Here is a 14,965-nt window from a genome sequence, read left to right as displayed (position 1 = left end):
GTAACCTGGTTACTGGTTACTGATCACAGTTTAGTGAAGAATGAAGAGTTCCAAACCACCCAGCATGTCAAATCAATTGGCACATTTATTTTATCCTCTGAGAAACTTTTGAATAGCTAAAAAAATACATCTATAAAATAAACATGTCATATCGAAACACCCACAAGTTCTAATTAAATCTAATTTAAAACCTAACATGTAACAACTACTCAAACATTTAAACAAAGACATTACGGTTTGAACCCTGATTTTGAAGCCAGTTCATTATGGAAGATTTGGAAAAAATATTGCATTCGGCATTATGAGCTTGTGTACCTTAATATCTACATGAATAAATCATTCAGAAAGCAACAGACCGGCCCACTAACTGTAATGATGCACGTACCTGGACAGACACCAATACAAGAAGGTATTTGTTAAATACTGTCCAGTGTCATTTGTTTTTCCTACCGTGATGGGAATTTTACACAGCATTCTTTGTCTGTGATCTTCAGGTTCTCCGGTCGTAATCGCTCACCATCTTTTTAATGTGGTTCAGTTTCGATTTGAGATATTTGCATCTCTTCTTTTTCACCTGGTAATCGCCACTCTGCAGAGACATAAGTGAGAATTCATTTTATTCTTCCATTAAAGTGAACACGAAGTCAAAACTGACTCAGTTTATGTTGCAGGTTTTGGTCTGATCAGTGCACGTTATTGCAAAACAATAAAATAAAAAATATGTCCATTTTAAAAAAGGAGTCATTTGTTCTTGAATCGGACTACACTGGGCGCACTGTATGTTTTGTGCTGTAGTTTCAAAAGAAGCGGTTCATAAGAGTCATTTGTTCATGAATCAGACTACACTGGTTGCGCTGTGCATTTCTTGCTGTAGATTCAAAAGAAGCGGTTCATAAGAGTCATTTGTTCATGAATCAGACTACACTGGTTGCACTGTGCATTTCTTGCTGTAGATTCAAAAGAACCGGCTCATAAGAGTCATTTGTTCATGAATCAGACTACACTGGTTGTGCTGTATTTTCAAAAGGAGCGGTTCATAAGAGTCATTTGTTCGTGAATCAGACTACACTGGTCACGCTGTAGTTTCAAAAGAAGCGGTTTATAAGAGTCATTTGTTCATGAATCAGACTACACTGGTTGCGCTGTGCATTTCTTGCTGTAGATTCAAAAGAACCGGCTCATAAGAGTCATTTGTTCGTGAATCAGACTACACTGGTTGCGCTGTGCATTTCTTGCTGTAGATTCAAAAGAACCGGCTCATAAGACTCATTTGTTCATGAATCAGACTACACTGGTTGCGCTGTGTGTTTCTTGCTGTAGTTTCAAAAGAACCGGCTCATAAGAGTCATTTGTTCGTGAATCAGACTACACTGGTCACGCTGTAGTTTCAAAAGGAGCGGTTCATAAGAGTCATTTGTTCATGAATCAGACTACACTGGTTGCGCTGTATGTTTTGCGCTGTAGATTCAAAAGAACGGCTCATAAGAGTCATTTGTTCAGGAACACTGTCAGGAGTGTTTAAATACGGTGTTCTGTCCACATCGGTGGTAAAATGCATGTTCAAGAACCTTTAACAGAACCAAAAGTCATGAAAATCACATGGTTCCAGTCTTTTAAAAAAAAATTTTTTTTATGGAAATTCTTGCTTTTTAACCGTAGTATTGGAGCACCCAATTTGCATGATCCAATCAATTCCCAATTGATAAAACAAAGTTCCGGCCTACATTTTTTTTTCTCATTAAATATCCTGTTTCACTTAGAAAAACTTCACATTGCAAAATGGATTGCAAATGGCAAGTTTTTATTACTTTAAAGATACCATCATTCAGTGTAGTCCATTTCTGTGAGAAAACTTGGATTCAGCTCATTCTTACCCTCTTTTTGTCCTTTAGCATGTTGTACTCGTCCATGGCATCCTGTTACGCGAGAATAACTGAAGTCAGCAACAAGAGTCAAACGTAGTTTTCCATATTAATGATAATTATTTGCAAACAGTACAGCGTAATGGACTGGAATGTGCCATTGTAAGGCAAACAAAACCAAACAGGTGAGAAAATGCTCGACTCAGCACCAACTCAGGCAATCCTGTGAGAACAAAAACAAGACACATTCCCTCTTTAAAACCCTGATGACTTTTCATACCAGGAACTGTGGGCTGCCTTCATGAAGGTCATCGAGTTCACGGTCCACTTCAGCAAAACGCTTGTTGATCTGGTCCAGTTCTGCCTGGAGGTCCTTGTACTCCTGATGGTCTTTGTCAAACAGACGCTTGTAGTCTTCTCGCTCATCAATATTAGCGATTGGAGGGAATTCACTGTTGAAAACAAAAAGACCTTATTGGACCGAGAAAACATTTAGTCTACTCCTTAAATTAATTGTTGAGCAGACTCTTCTTTATTGTACATTTTTTAAAATACGTGAACCCACATGAAGAAATCCTCATCGTCCAGCTCATCTCCAGATGAGCCGTAGTCCGTCTCATAATCCTGTCCGCTGGCTGTTCGTGGTCGTCTAGCGCGCCGTTTCTTGGGTCGTCCGGCAGAGCTGGTAATGTCTGACGCACTGCTTAGAGGAGCCGAACTGCGAACGGGGAGTTCACGTTGAACCTCCCTGAACAACACAAACACGAGCACCATTACACTCAATTTGTGTACTTTCATATAAGACCTACGTGCAAATATTTCAAAATTCTGTTTACAAGTAAGTATAGTTTATGCACAATATTCTGTTTGGAATAACAAAAACATTTAAACTGGGCCCCATTGTTTTTTCTCAATTTGTTATGGTTTTTAAAAACATTTTTACACCCTTTACTAAGTGTACCCATGGTCAAAATGGTTTGTAACAGTTACTTGCAAGTTTCACTGTACAATGGAAACACATTTGCTCTGTAATGATTACAATGCAAGACAGATTTCCACCAGATAAATCACTCCACAACAAAAACATGGTTTTCATTCCTTCTCAGATTCGTCATCGTATCCACCGTGTGTACTTGTTTCCGGAAACTATTACAATACAGCAGGTCAAGTACAGCTGAGGCATGCATCATATACTTTAAGGAATATTCCAGGTTTAATTTAAGCTCAATATGATAGCATTTGTGGTATAATGTTTATTACCACAAAAAATTATTTAGACTCGTCCCTCTTTTTCTAAAAATAATCTGTGTTCCAGTGAGACACTTACAATATGTTAAAATACTCACCGTTTCAAAAGTATAGCCACAAGATGTAAACAATGAGTGTTAACATGATTTTAGTGTGATAAAAACAATTACTTCATTGCTATGATGACATAATGCTGTAAACCCTGTAATCCCACAAAAACAACGATTTTGAACTGTACAGCTCAAATAATACACACGTTTTCATTTGTGTTTTTATACAATTTTAAGCTTCACATTTCTGCCTTTAAATCTGCAAAAATGGGCCCTTCCATTGTAAGTGCCTCACTGTAACCTCGATTTTTGCTCAAAAAGGTTTGTGGCGATCAATATTATGCCGTCAATTCCTTTAAACTCTCTAAATACTCTCAAAGTACACACATTTTTTATTTTTTTTCCAGAAATGGTACAGCCCTGAGAGAAACCCAGTCGGACAAGGAAGTGATGAATAAACAATGTCCTTATTCACCTTTCGTCTCATGAATCTTTATTTAACACCTCTGCATTACCAGTTTTGCCTCTCTGCTCAGTTTCGGTTTGTTTCTATCAGGAATCTTATAAGAACATTTAATGCATTCACTTGACAAGCTCGCATATGATCGTCTTCAAGCTACAGAAGAGTCAGACTTTTATAGGCTACCAAAAAGAGATTTGCAAAGAGTGTGACTAATAAATGTTTTCTTACAGCATACAAAAACACAGCATGAGGGTTATACTCACACAGGGCTTTCACTGTGAGGAGGTTTGTCATAATTTGTACTGTAGTCGTCTAGATCATTTCTAGAACCGCCGAACTTCACTGGATAGTCAGTCAACAGTGGATCAGGAACTCCATTGACATTATTTACCTGAGAGAGAACATGACAACTATTGTTATTTAAACCAACAGATACAACGGTCTCAAATCATGCTGGATAACATGATCATTAAGTTTTAAGTGAACTTCCATAATGGGCAAATACCACATTTTTCAATTTCCCTTTTCACTCAAATTCTTATGATGATAATTAGAACTGTTGATTTAATGCGTTAATTTAGTGCAATTAATTATATAAACAATTACCCACACATTTTACGGAATTAATCATGCCCCCAATCTGTACGCAAGTTCCAAAATAAGGAATTGTCCTACCATTGGACCAATTCAGACTTGATGTTCCATCTTGACATTTGTGGCAGTAGGGGGCAGTCAGCACGACTCCAGCTGTACAGGGAACTAGGGCTGGGTATTGATATAGATTTCCCAACTCGATTCCGATTCGAAAGCTCTCGATTCGTTTTCAGTTAATATGGGTATATTTCTGTTCAAATGTCCATTTTGCTTACATATAAAAGAAATCATTCTCAGCTAATTATCTTAATTATAAAGAAACCTTTTAGTTAACCATTCTAGGTACAATTCAAAAATATTAATTTTACAAATTATATTTTATCAAATTCAGTCTATTCCATCAATTAATGTCTTGGAATTGCATATACTGTATTATGTTGCATATATACAGTATTTTTGTTACATTTTTATTGTTTACTTGCATAATTTGTAGTATTTACAAGTATTTACACTGTGTAACACATTCATGGAAATGAGGTGGTGAGAAATGGCTTGATAATATAAATAATAGTTTAATAATGGACTTAAACCAAAAGACACAAACACACACACACACACAGGTGTCGGACAGCTGTCCGTAACTCTCTCTCTGTCACACTGCCGTCTCCAGTCGGCCCTTATCCCTCTCCGGCTAATCAGCGTGATTAGGAGCCGGGTGTGTAGAATCATGACCCGGCCCCGCCCTCCGCCCTGCCACACACTGAAATGTAGAACACATGCTTAATCGGTACTGTCTCTTTAAGACTACCGGCATCCAGTTGCGCTTGAGCTTCAACTCATGGACTGATGACCGGACGTTCTCCTTTAGGATTTACTGGTAGAGAGCAGATTTCATGTTTCCCTCAATTATTGTAAGTCGCCCTGAAGCAGCAAAGCATCCCCACACCATCACACTACCACCACCATGCTTAACTGTAGGTATGATGTTCTTTTTGTGGAATTCCGTGTTTGATTTACACCAGATGTAACGGGACCCGTCTTCCAAACAGTTCCACTTTCGACTCATCAGTCCACAGAACATTCTCCCAAAAGCTTTGAGGATCATCAAGATGTGTTTTGGCAAAATTCAGACGAGCTTTAATGTTCTTCTGGGTTAGCAGTGGTTTTCACCTCGCCACTCTTCCATGGATGGCATTTTTAACCAGTGTCTTTCTGATAGTGGAGTCATGAACAGTGACCTTTATTGATGAGAGAGAGGCCTGCAGTTCCTTGGATGTTGTCCTTGGCTTTTTTGTGACTTCCTGGATGAGTCGTCGCTGTGCTCTTGGAGGAATTTTGGAAGGTCAGCCACTTCTGGGAAGGTTCACTACTGTGCCAAGTTTTCTCCATTTGGAGATAATGGCTCTCACTGTGGTTCTTTGGAGTCCCAGAGCCTTTGAAACCCTTCCCAGACTGATGTATTTCAATCACCTTTTTCCTCATCATTTCTGGAATTTCTTTCGACCTTGGCACAGTGTGTCACTGGGTGAGACCTTTTAGCCAACTTCATGCTGCTGTAAAAGTTCTATTTAGGTGTTGATTTGACTGAATTGGGCTGGCAGTAATCAGGCTTGGGTGTGTCTAGTCCAGCTGAACCCCATTATGAATGCAGTTTCATAGATTTGGGATTTTAGTAACTAAGGGGGCAAATACTTAACACAGGCCGCCCAGTTGGTATTGGATAACTGTTTTGCTTCAATAAATAACATTATGATTTACAAACTGTATTTGTACAGAATTCAGTATGGGGGCAAATGCTTTTTCACAGCACTGTATGTTTACCTTGACACAGCATGCACAAAGCACAGCTCATGTAACTAGAGACGCTGAAAACTAGTGAGACGTGACAATGAAAGTAAGATGCATGATGCATGAGTATATAGACCAACAATTAAAAATAGAGCAGAGGGACTTAGTAATAATAGGGTTATTTTCAATGATATAGAAATAAATGTATTTTAATTAACTGAATTATAATATTTATTATATTTATAGTTATTTTAATTATTATATACCAAATTATCTTTATTTGGGGGCCTTTCTCAGTAAATACTGATATGTGATTATTCGACTAATTAATAGGCACATAATGCAATTAATTTGGTTAAACATTTTAATTGATTGACAGCTCTAATGATAATATCATTTGTAATGAAAAACTTATTAAATTAGAATAATGCAAAAAAAAAAAAAATATATATATATATATATATCATTGGTCTCCGACTTCTGAACTGCACTTTTGAATACTCCTTAAGTATCCATATGTTTTGGTACAAACTCAAAGCTCTAGGTGGATTCTTCAGATGTTGGATGGATTGCAAGGTGCAAATAGCAGACGTTTCGATGTGCCTATCGTGAGGTAGCCGACAAATGTCATCCAGCACTTCTGTAAAAGACTCCTGCACAAAATCTACTCCTACCATTTTTCCTAGAACTACAACATATTTTAATGTGAACTGCTATGTGTTACTATACATGAAGCACAGCCCCTGAAACACGGTGAGCATGTTACACCACATTTGTCCTACATACTGTAGATTCACATTTCTGGTTGAACCAGTCTGCCTTAAGCAAATAATGCCATACTTAAAAGAAAATAAAAGACGAAAACATACAAAAAAATCTGTCTTTGCTTGGAAAAGTTTAAAATATACATAATCACATATTGTAATTGACCTTTAATTTATTTTTTTAAACTGATGTGTCTTAAAACATCAAATACATAATTAATCTGTATTACAAAACAAAATCTAACAAAACACAAATCTACTGAACTTTTGCCAGAGTTGCACATTATAAATTACTTAACTTTTTGCCAAATATGCCAATACACATTTATGACTGAAACTGTCACAACAAGCCACACCTAGAAACCAATGGCGAGAGCTGCCCTCCCCCATAATACACCATTACAACACTGTCAAACAGGTCTGACCACCTACAGCAACAGAAAACAACACAGGCCATCTATATTCACAATCAGATGTCAAGATCCCTTGACTGAGAGATCAACAAGAGAGTTGAGAGTTGGTGCTTAAAGAGCTGCTTGTTTGGCAACAGGTGTAGAGTTCAACCAGACATTTACTTCATGGTGTGTAGAATAGACCTTCTGTGTGAAACGGGACTAAGTCACAATGCACAATGAGTTTAAGGACAAAGGAGATCTCTTAAATCTCCTAAACAATGATGTAACCAAATCTTCAAGACTGGGGGACAGACACCAAATGAAACAGTCTTAAGAATCGGTCACTGAAAAATCCATATTCATCGACTTTTAATCTCAATATCTAAAGTGGTCCTGCTTCAAAGGAACTTTTAGGAGAAACACAGTTAATACATAGCTGATGGCATCTTTACATTTCCAGAGCGATGAAAGGACAATCTATGAGCAATAAAAATTTGCTCACCCAATCCTCCACATCCTGGGGTGAGTTCTCGATCTCTTTCACACGCCTCCACAGGATGTTGTCTTTCCCGTGATAATTGATCCGTTGACGGGTCTTAATGGCAAAGACCATGATGATGATGAGGGCCGCGGTGACGATGAAGCCCAAAACAAGAGCGACTGCCTGAATGAGAACAGATGAAGATCGTCAACATTTACTGTGCTTCCCCTCATGCTGTTTTAAACCAGTATGACTTTCGTTTTTACGTGTTATACAAAAAGTGATGTTTGAAATCATTTTTCACTCAGCTCCTTTTCATACAATGCCGTAATACCGCTTAAAGGTGCTGTAAGTGATTTTTTTTTCATGGAAAGGTATGCAAAAAAATGTCCCGCTACCTGAAAGATATTAATGAAATAAATGTCTTCAGATTTCTCACCTGTCTCTGTAACAGCTCTAGACTCTCTAAACAGCAATTCTAATGTATCCTCAGACAATGACGCTTTCGACCTGTCAATCATTTTGCACGTTCTCATAGTATTGTAGTTTCAGCGAATTACTGAGGCTTAATGCCATTTTTGTGTCATGTTGTTCATAACAGTTGTCAGTTGAGGGCGCTATTTTGCAGCTGTTGTTTTTAACAATCATTTCTGCACTATGTCAGTCTCAAAGCTAATTTGGTATCATTGGAGTGCGGGGTTTTGGAAAGAGGGGGCATGGCTAATTCAACGGCTCAGTCTCGTGGAAGTAGAACAGCTAAAATAGCTTACAGCACCTTTAATGCGAGGAACAGACTAAAAAATGCAAGTCGTTATTTACTAAAAAATATTCCTCTCTGCTGCAGCCATCAAAACAAATATGATGTCTATGGCAGAAATTAGAAGTCAATGATATTAAACGTCATCAGTTCTCGTGCGTCTTTTGCCAAAACGTCGCTAGCAATGTTTCCATCCAAAATGCAAATTTAATTTACGCAAAAAATTAGAATATCGAAAGAACAAAGTGCGAATAAAGCCACGTTTCCATCCAACGTGTTCAAAAGAACAAAACAGTCACATCCGGGGAAATTGTACTCTCTCTCTCTCTTTTTTTTTTTTTGTTTTTTTTTTATAAAATATTTGCGTTTTATAGCACGCAGACAAAACACTGTAAAAAACTTTGTCTCATGTTTGGGAGCAACAGTGCATGACACATTTTTGGGAGCACAATGTGTGTGTGTTTCTCCGCCATTATGACTTTATTCGTCATGCAGATCTATTTGATATTTTTCAAAATTTTCAAACCTGCTCTGCGGCACAGTTCAAGTTTGTATTAGACTTATTTTTCTCTGCAAACTCTAAACGGGCTTTGGGTTTTCAGGACACCGATATTTCAGAATGACCAGAGCAACATATTAGATGCGATAATTAGTGCGCTTGTTAGTCCAGTTATGAACGAAATATTCAGTTAAATGACTTTGATGTGCATTGTTTATTCCTAATAAATTCAATAGAAGTTTATTCTGAAAACGTGTTTCCATCACAGTTGATGCGCATTTCTTCTTATCGAATAATTGTATCCACCTCAAGCGAGCGTACACATTTGTGATGCGCATTTTGGAGATTTTATAAGCATCTTGCTGTTTCCATCCAGCAGTTTTTATGCGATATCCCAAAATGTGCATAAAAATACATGGATGGAATCCCAGCTATTGACATCAAACTTGATGCAACATATCTAACGGTGACATTTTTGTTTTGAGAGCTGAAGTTTTTCACACAAAACTATTGCATGGTTTCAGAAGACTTAAAATGTACCGTATGGGTCATATGGACTAATTTATGGTGCTTTTATGGAGTTTCAGATGAAATTGCATTGTATGAAAAAGAGCTGCATCAAGATTCTTCAAAAAAAATTCTCCTTTTGAAATATTATGAATATTACTTACAATGCTAAAGTAGCTTAAAGGTGCTGTAAGTGATATTTTTCATGGAAATGTATGGACATTTTTTACTACTCCCTGAAAGATATTAATGAAATAAGTGTCCTGAGATATCTCACCAGTCTCTGTGACAGCTCTAGACTAAAACAGCAAAAAAATACAAATAAAAAATGTCCGTGGACAATGACGCTTTCTGCCCGTCAATCATTTTGCACGTTCTCGTAGTGTTGTAGTTGCGGCGAATTATTGAGGCTTACTGGCATTTTTATGCCATGTTGCTCATAACAGTTGTCAGTAGAGGGCGCTATTTTACTACTGTTGTTTTGACAAACGTTTCTGCTTGTGTTGGTCTCAGTATAGCTCATTTGGTATCTTTGGAGTGCAGGGTTTTGGAAAAAAAGGGGGTGTGGCTAATTCAACGGCTCAGTTTGAGGACATTCTAGAATGGCTAAAATCACTTACAGCACCTTTAATGTAATTTTAATTACGCCACTAACTTGTTGTTAACATCATGCCAGCTTCTATGGCTACTTTCATGGTGAAATCCAGATTAAAATATAACAGCATAAACACTGAAAGCCTATAGAAGATGTTTAAGATCCACTTTTAATAAAAACACAAACTGATTCTTAAGGGTGTCAGCAGAATAATTAAAATTTCCACTGATGTCATAACACTCGACTGCATTCCAAACGGCATAAATGCCATCGCAGGGCTCTTCGAAGGGAGAACAATCATGGTAGCCAAGCTTTAGGTTTGTTTCGAACAGAATTACTTAAATTACTTAAAAAGTGTGTTCCGAATGGCCCCACACTATTCAGCCTTATGAAGCTCTCACAGTGGAAGGTAAAGTCTTATAAGGGAATAGGGCATTGGGATGATCAATTCTGAATGGAAAGCACCTTAAATCAAGCCAAAGGCAAACTCTGATAGAATAAGAGACGAGTAAACCACACGCAGGCAAGTGTGCTCACCTCCTGAGGGTCCACAACGCAGTAGTGATACAGGTACTGGTTCACAAATGCACCCGACATCTGAGGCTGCTGGTAAGCTGCACACATGCTGTACACTTGATTAAACTGCATAGACCCGGAGGTCTGGGCCATAGGGTACACTGTGACCAGGTAGACAATGGTGGCGATCAACATGAAAAAGGCCATAATGGCACTGATAATAATGACAGCCAGGTAGAACTTCCTGCCTCGGCACATCTTCTGGTGGGAAATGATCATGATGAAGATGACGAGGAGAGTGATGAAAGCGATGATCGCCATGGCGATCATGAAGCCCTTGCCTTGCCTGGGGTCATTTTGAGAGCCGAGGATACCATATCCGTAGCCTCCGCCGTATCCACCCATTCCATAGCCACCTCCTCCGTAGCCTCCGTAGCCCCCTCCATAAGAGCTTCCATATGAGCCTCCGTATGAGCCTCCATATGAGCCTCCATATGAGCCGAACCCAGCTGCGCCTGCATCCGTATCCCAGGCCAGAGTGGAGGCAACGCACACAAAGATGCCCACAGAGCAGATAACAGAGAGCACACACATGATCTTTATGATGCCCGGTGGAGACGTCCAGCGGTAGAAATGCTGGAACTCATCATCGGGGTAAAACGAGTACGCAGGCTGTGGTACAACATTGCTAGGGAGGAAATAATGAATACGGTTTTAGAAACGCATTCGTATTAGGGAGGCACCAATACATTTTGGCAGACATGATAATTTTGTTCACTTTTTTATGTATGCTTTAAGCATATTTTGTTTAAAAAAAAGCATAAAATTATAGCTTTATAATAGTAAATCGACCATTATATCGGTTATCAGCCGTAACACAAATTATTATTGGCCAAACTATAAATATCGGTGCATTCTCAGTTTCAAGTGAAATCAGACATGAAACATTATAAAATGTACAGTAGAAAAGATGGAGGCACCGATACATTTTGGCAGATACCGATAACCGATGATTAATATTGTTAAGTTTTTTGTATGCTTTTTTTGCAGATTTTGTTTAAAGAAAGCATAATATTACAGATTTATAATAATAAATCAACCATTATATCGGTTATCGGCCAAACTATAAATATTGGTGCATTCTTAGTTTCAAGTAAGATCAGACATGAGACATTATAATGTACAGTAGAAAAGATGGAGGCACCGATACATTTTGGCAGATACCGATAACCGATAATTAAATGTTGTTCACATTTTTGTATGCTTTTTAAGCATATTTTGTTTAAAGAAAGCATAAAATTATCGATTTATAATAATAAATTGACCGTTATATCGGTTATCGGCCATAACAAAAAAATATATCGGCCAAACTATAAATATCGTGCAATCTTAGTATCAAGTAAGATCAGACATGAGACATTATAATGTACAGTAGAAAAGATGGCGGCACCGATAAATTTTGGCAGATACCGATAACCGATAATTAAATGTTGTTCACTTTTTTGTATGCTTTTTAAGCATACTTTGTTTAACGAAAGCATAACATTATAGATTTATAATAACAAATCAACCATTATATCGGTTATCGGCCATTACAAAAATGATTATTATCCAAACTATAAATATTGGTGCATTCTTAGTTTCAAGTAAGATCAGACATGATAATGTACAGTAGAAAAGATGGAGGCACCGATACATTTTGGCAGATACCGATAACCGATAATTAAATGTTGTTCACATTTTTGTATGCTTTTTAAGCATACTTTGTTTAACGAAAGCATAACATTATAGATTTATAATAACAAATCAACCATTATATCGGTTATCGGCCATTACAAAAATGATTATTATCCAAACTATAAAAATCGGTGCATTCTTAGTTTCAAGTAATTCTAAAGTAAAGTACAAAAGATGGATAAAAGTATTTTGTACTTTTGGAACCTTTCATTGTAAAAAATAAATAAATAAAAATAAATTGAGAAAAAAATAATAATATTTACTTCCAATATGAACCTATTCAGACTGAAAAAACTTTAATTTATATATATATATATATATTCAGGGTTGGGGAGTAACGGAATACATGTAACGGGATTACGTATTTAAAATACAAAATATAAGTAACTGTATTCCATTACAGTTACAATTTAAATCATTAGTAATCAGAATACAGTTACATTCAAAAAGTACTTTGATTACTGAAGAGATTACTTTGCATCTTATTGTCATTTGTTTCATTTAATATTTAGTCCTTTCAGATGGAAAACATTTATACATATAAATGATGTGATCCAAAGTGCATTTGAACAGCGGTGAAACACTTTCTTATGATGTGTTACATTCATACGAGCAGACAGAGAAGTAAGTTTGAAGTAAGTTTGGAGCAGAAGAAATAGAAATAAACCTAGTGTAAATTGTCAGCTTTACGCTAAGATAAAATGCTATTTCTAGCCATTTTACATGCACGTTACCAGACACGATCATATTTTTATCAAGAAAATTCACGTTGGATCATAATTTCTTTTTTTCTAGTAAGATCTTTGATATTAGGGCAAAAATCATATTCTTGATAATAATTTTTGTATTGTTTTCCTGTAAAAATATCTAAAAATCCTTAAAACAAGATCAGTTTGATTTATCTTGTTTTAGAAACAACACTGCATAAGATATTTCGGTTTTTCAGAGAACGTATTTTTAACATGTGTATTTTGTCTTACTGTACTGACTTTTTATAGTCAAAACAAGTGAAAAAATCTGCCAGTGCTGAAGAAGTAATCCAAAGTATTTAGATTACATTACTGACCTTGAGTAATCTAATGGAATACATTACAGATTACATTTTACAGCATGTATTCTGTAATCTGTAGTGGAATACATTACAAAAGTAACCCTCCCAACCCTGTATGTATATATCTATACACACACTTTGCCGATATATGGTGCAAAAGCATCCCTAATTCTATTCAATTTAAGTTTTTGATTTTTATTGTACTAGGTACAAGAGATTAGTTACTTTGAATCCTGCCATAGAAAAAAAAAAAGGTTTACAGTCAACCCTTTATATTATCGGCTTCCTATATTTGTCTATTCAGGTCAAAAACCTTAAAAAAAAAACACTCATAATCAGCTTCCAATTTCGGCATAATCAGACCGATTTCAATATTTTTAAAAAGTTACAACCCTCCTAAAATGTGTTCACAGGCAACACAGTGAGGTGACAGTCGATACTCACTAATTATTTTCAGTGTGTTCATAATCATAGGGCGGCGGACTCCCATTCGGATTAGAAGACATTCTGTATAGAGGGAAAACACAAACAAACATAAAAGCACTTTATCTACATTTCATATTTTAAACGATGTAAAAACCAGTTCATTTAATCTTATTTCGACAGCACTGATTAAAACGACAATATTAGTGTGTGACACTCAATCAACACGATGTAAAAATGAAGGTTATATTTCAATTTCCCAAGAGAAATACAATATATCTGTAAACATAATATAGATTTGTGATTCGTGATTTTGAAATGCTTCTCCACATTTAAATCACCTGAAACGATGGCGTTGTTTCTCAGGTAAAACTCACATTTTCAACATTAATTACTCTTTAATTAAAGCAGAGTCTTCGGATGTAGTGTGTTATGGATTAAAGTATAGAAATGATGAGTGTGATGATTGTAGTTGGAGTCTCACCTGTTCGTGGAGCTCTCGCGCAGTGACACTGCTCAGGTGAGACTAACCTGCGCTTAAGATGACTAAACCCCGCCCACAAAGCGGCATTTCTTTTTCTTTACTCGTTCCAAATAAGCAATGCTGCTGATGGAGAAAAATGCAGATCACTAAGGTTATGCTGCCTAAGGCCTACATAGATGTCTAGATAGGCAACCTACTAACTTTATGATGCCCACGGGAAGCTTACTAGGTCTATGATGCCCAAAATTATTGACAAAATATATAAATAACTGAATACATTATTACTAAATAACTATTGGAAAAATTATGAATAATGTCTATAGTTCCCTGTCTAGGTAGGCAGCACACTAGATAGATTGTCTGGTGTTTGAGGAGACAAATATCTAACAAACAAAAGCATAAAAACACACACACACACACACATGCATAGTTAACATGCAAGTTAACAAAAGAGTAGTGAAATTTACCTGGCTGTATCTGTGGGGGTTATTTCAATCAAATATTTACTTTGAAAATGGGTAGCAAGAAAGAACAAAAGCTACTGTACAAACTTCTTACAACCACATGGTGAGAATGTGACATAAACTGTTGGCATAAATACAGGTGCATCTCAATAAATTAGAATGTCGTGGAAAAGTTCATTTATTTCAGTAATTCAACTCAAATTGTGAAACTCGTGTATTAAATAAATTCAATGCACACAGACTGAAGTAGTTTAAGTCTTTGGTTCTTTTAATTGTGATGATTTTGG

General features: G+C 36.6%; 1 protein-coding gene across 1 annotated transcript; it reads right to left on the bottom strand.

Moving 5' to 3' along the window:
* oclna (occludin a) lies at positions 1-14,549 on the bottom strand. The gene is made up of 9 exons (XM_051685105.1): positions 14,215-14,549; positions 13,752-13,814; positions 10,541-11,207; positions 7,667-7,828; positions 3,887-4,014; positions 2,428-2,610; positions 2,143-2,314; positions 1,875-1,916; positions 1-589 (listed from the first exon to the last, which is right to left on the bottom strand). The coding sequence occupies exons 2-9, from the start codon at positions 13,811-13,813 to the stop codon at positions 491-493; spliced, it is 1,515 nt and encodes a 504-aa protein (XP_051541065.1). The 5' UTR covers position 13,814; positions 14,215-14,549; the 3' UTR covers positions 1-490.
* Positions 14,550-14,965: the final 416 nt, after the last annotated feature.

The sequence above is a fragment of the Myxocyprinus asiaticus genome, chromosome 43, assembly GCF_019703515.2.
Source record: "Myxocyprinus asiaticus isolate MX2 ecotype Aquarium Trade chromosome 43, UBuf_Myxa_2, whole genome shotgun sequence".
NCBI lineage: Eukaryota > Metazoa > Chordata > Actinopteri > Cypriniformes > Catostomidae > Myxocyprinus > Myxocyprinus asiaticus.
Note: the sequence above shows the minus strand (reverse complement) of the source record. Positions and strands in the feature narration are given on the sequence as shown.

What these genes read in the sequence shown, in the direction of transcription:
- oclna (XM_051685105.1), bottom strand. Translation starts at nt 13,813, where the DNA reads ATGTCTTCTAATCCGAATGGGAGTCCGCCGCCCTATGATTATGAACAC. An exon ending in GCGTTGTGGACCCTCAGGAG is followed by an intron (nt 7,829 to 10,540) that starts GTGAGCACACTT and finishes GTTCTCATTCAG; the next exon opens with GCAGTCGCTCTTGTTTTGGG. An exon ending in GACGATGAGGATTTCTTCAT is followed by an intron (nt 2,315 to 2,427) that starts GTGGGTTCACGT and finishes TGTTTTCAACAG; the next exon opens with TGAATTCCCTCCAATCGCTA.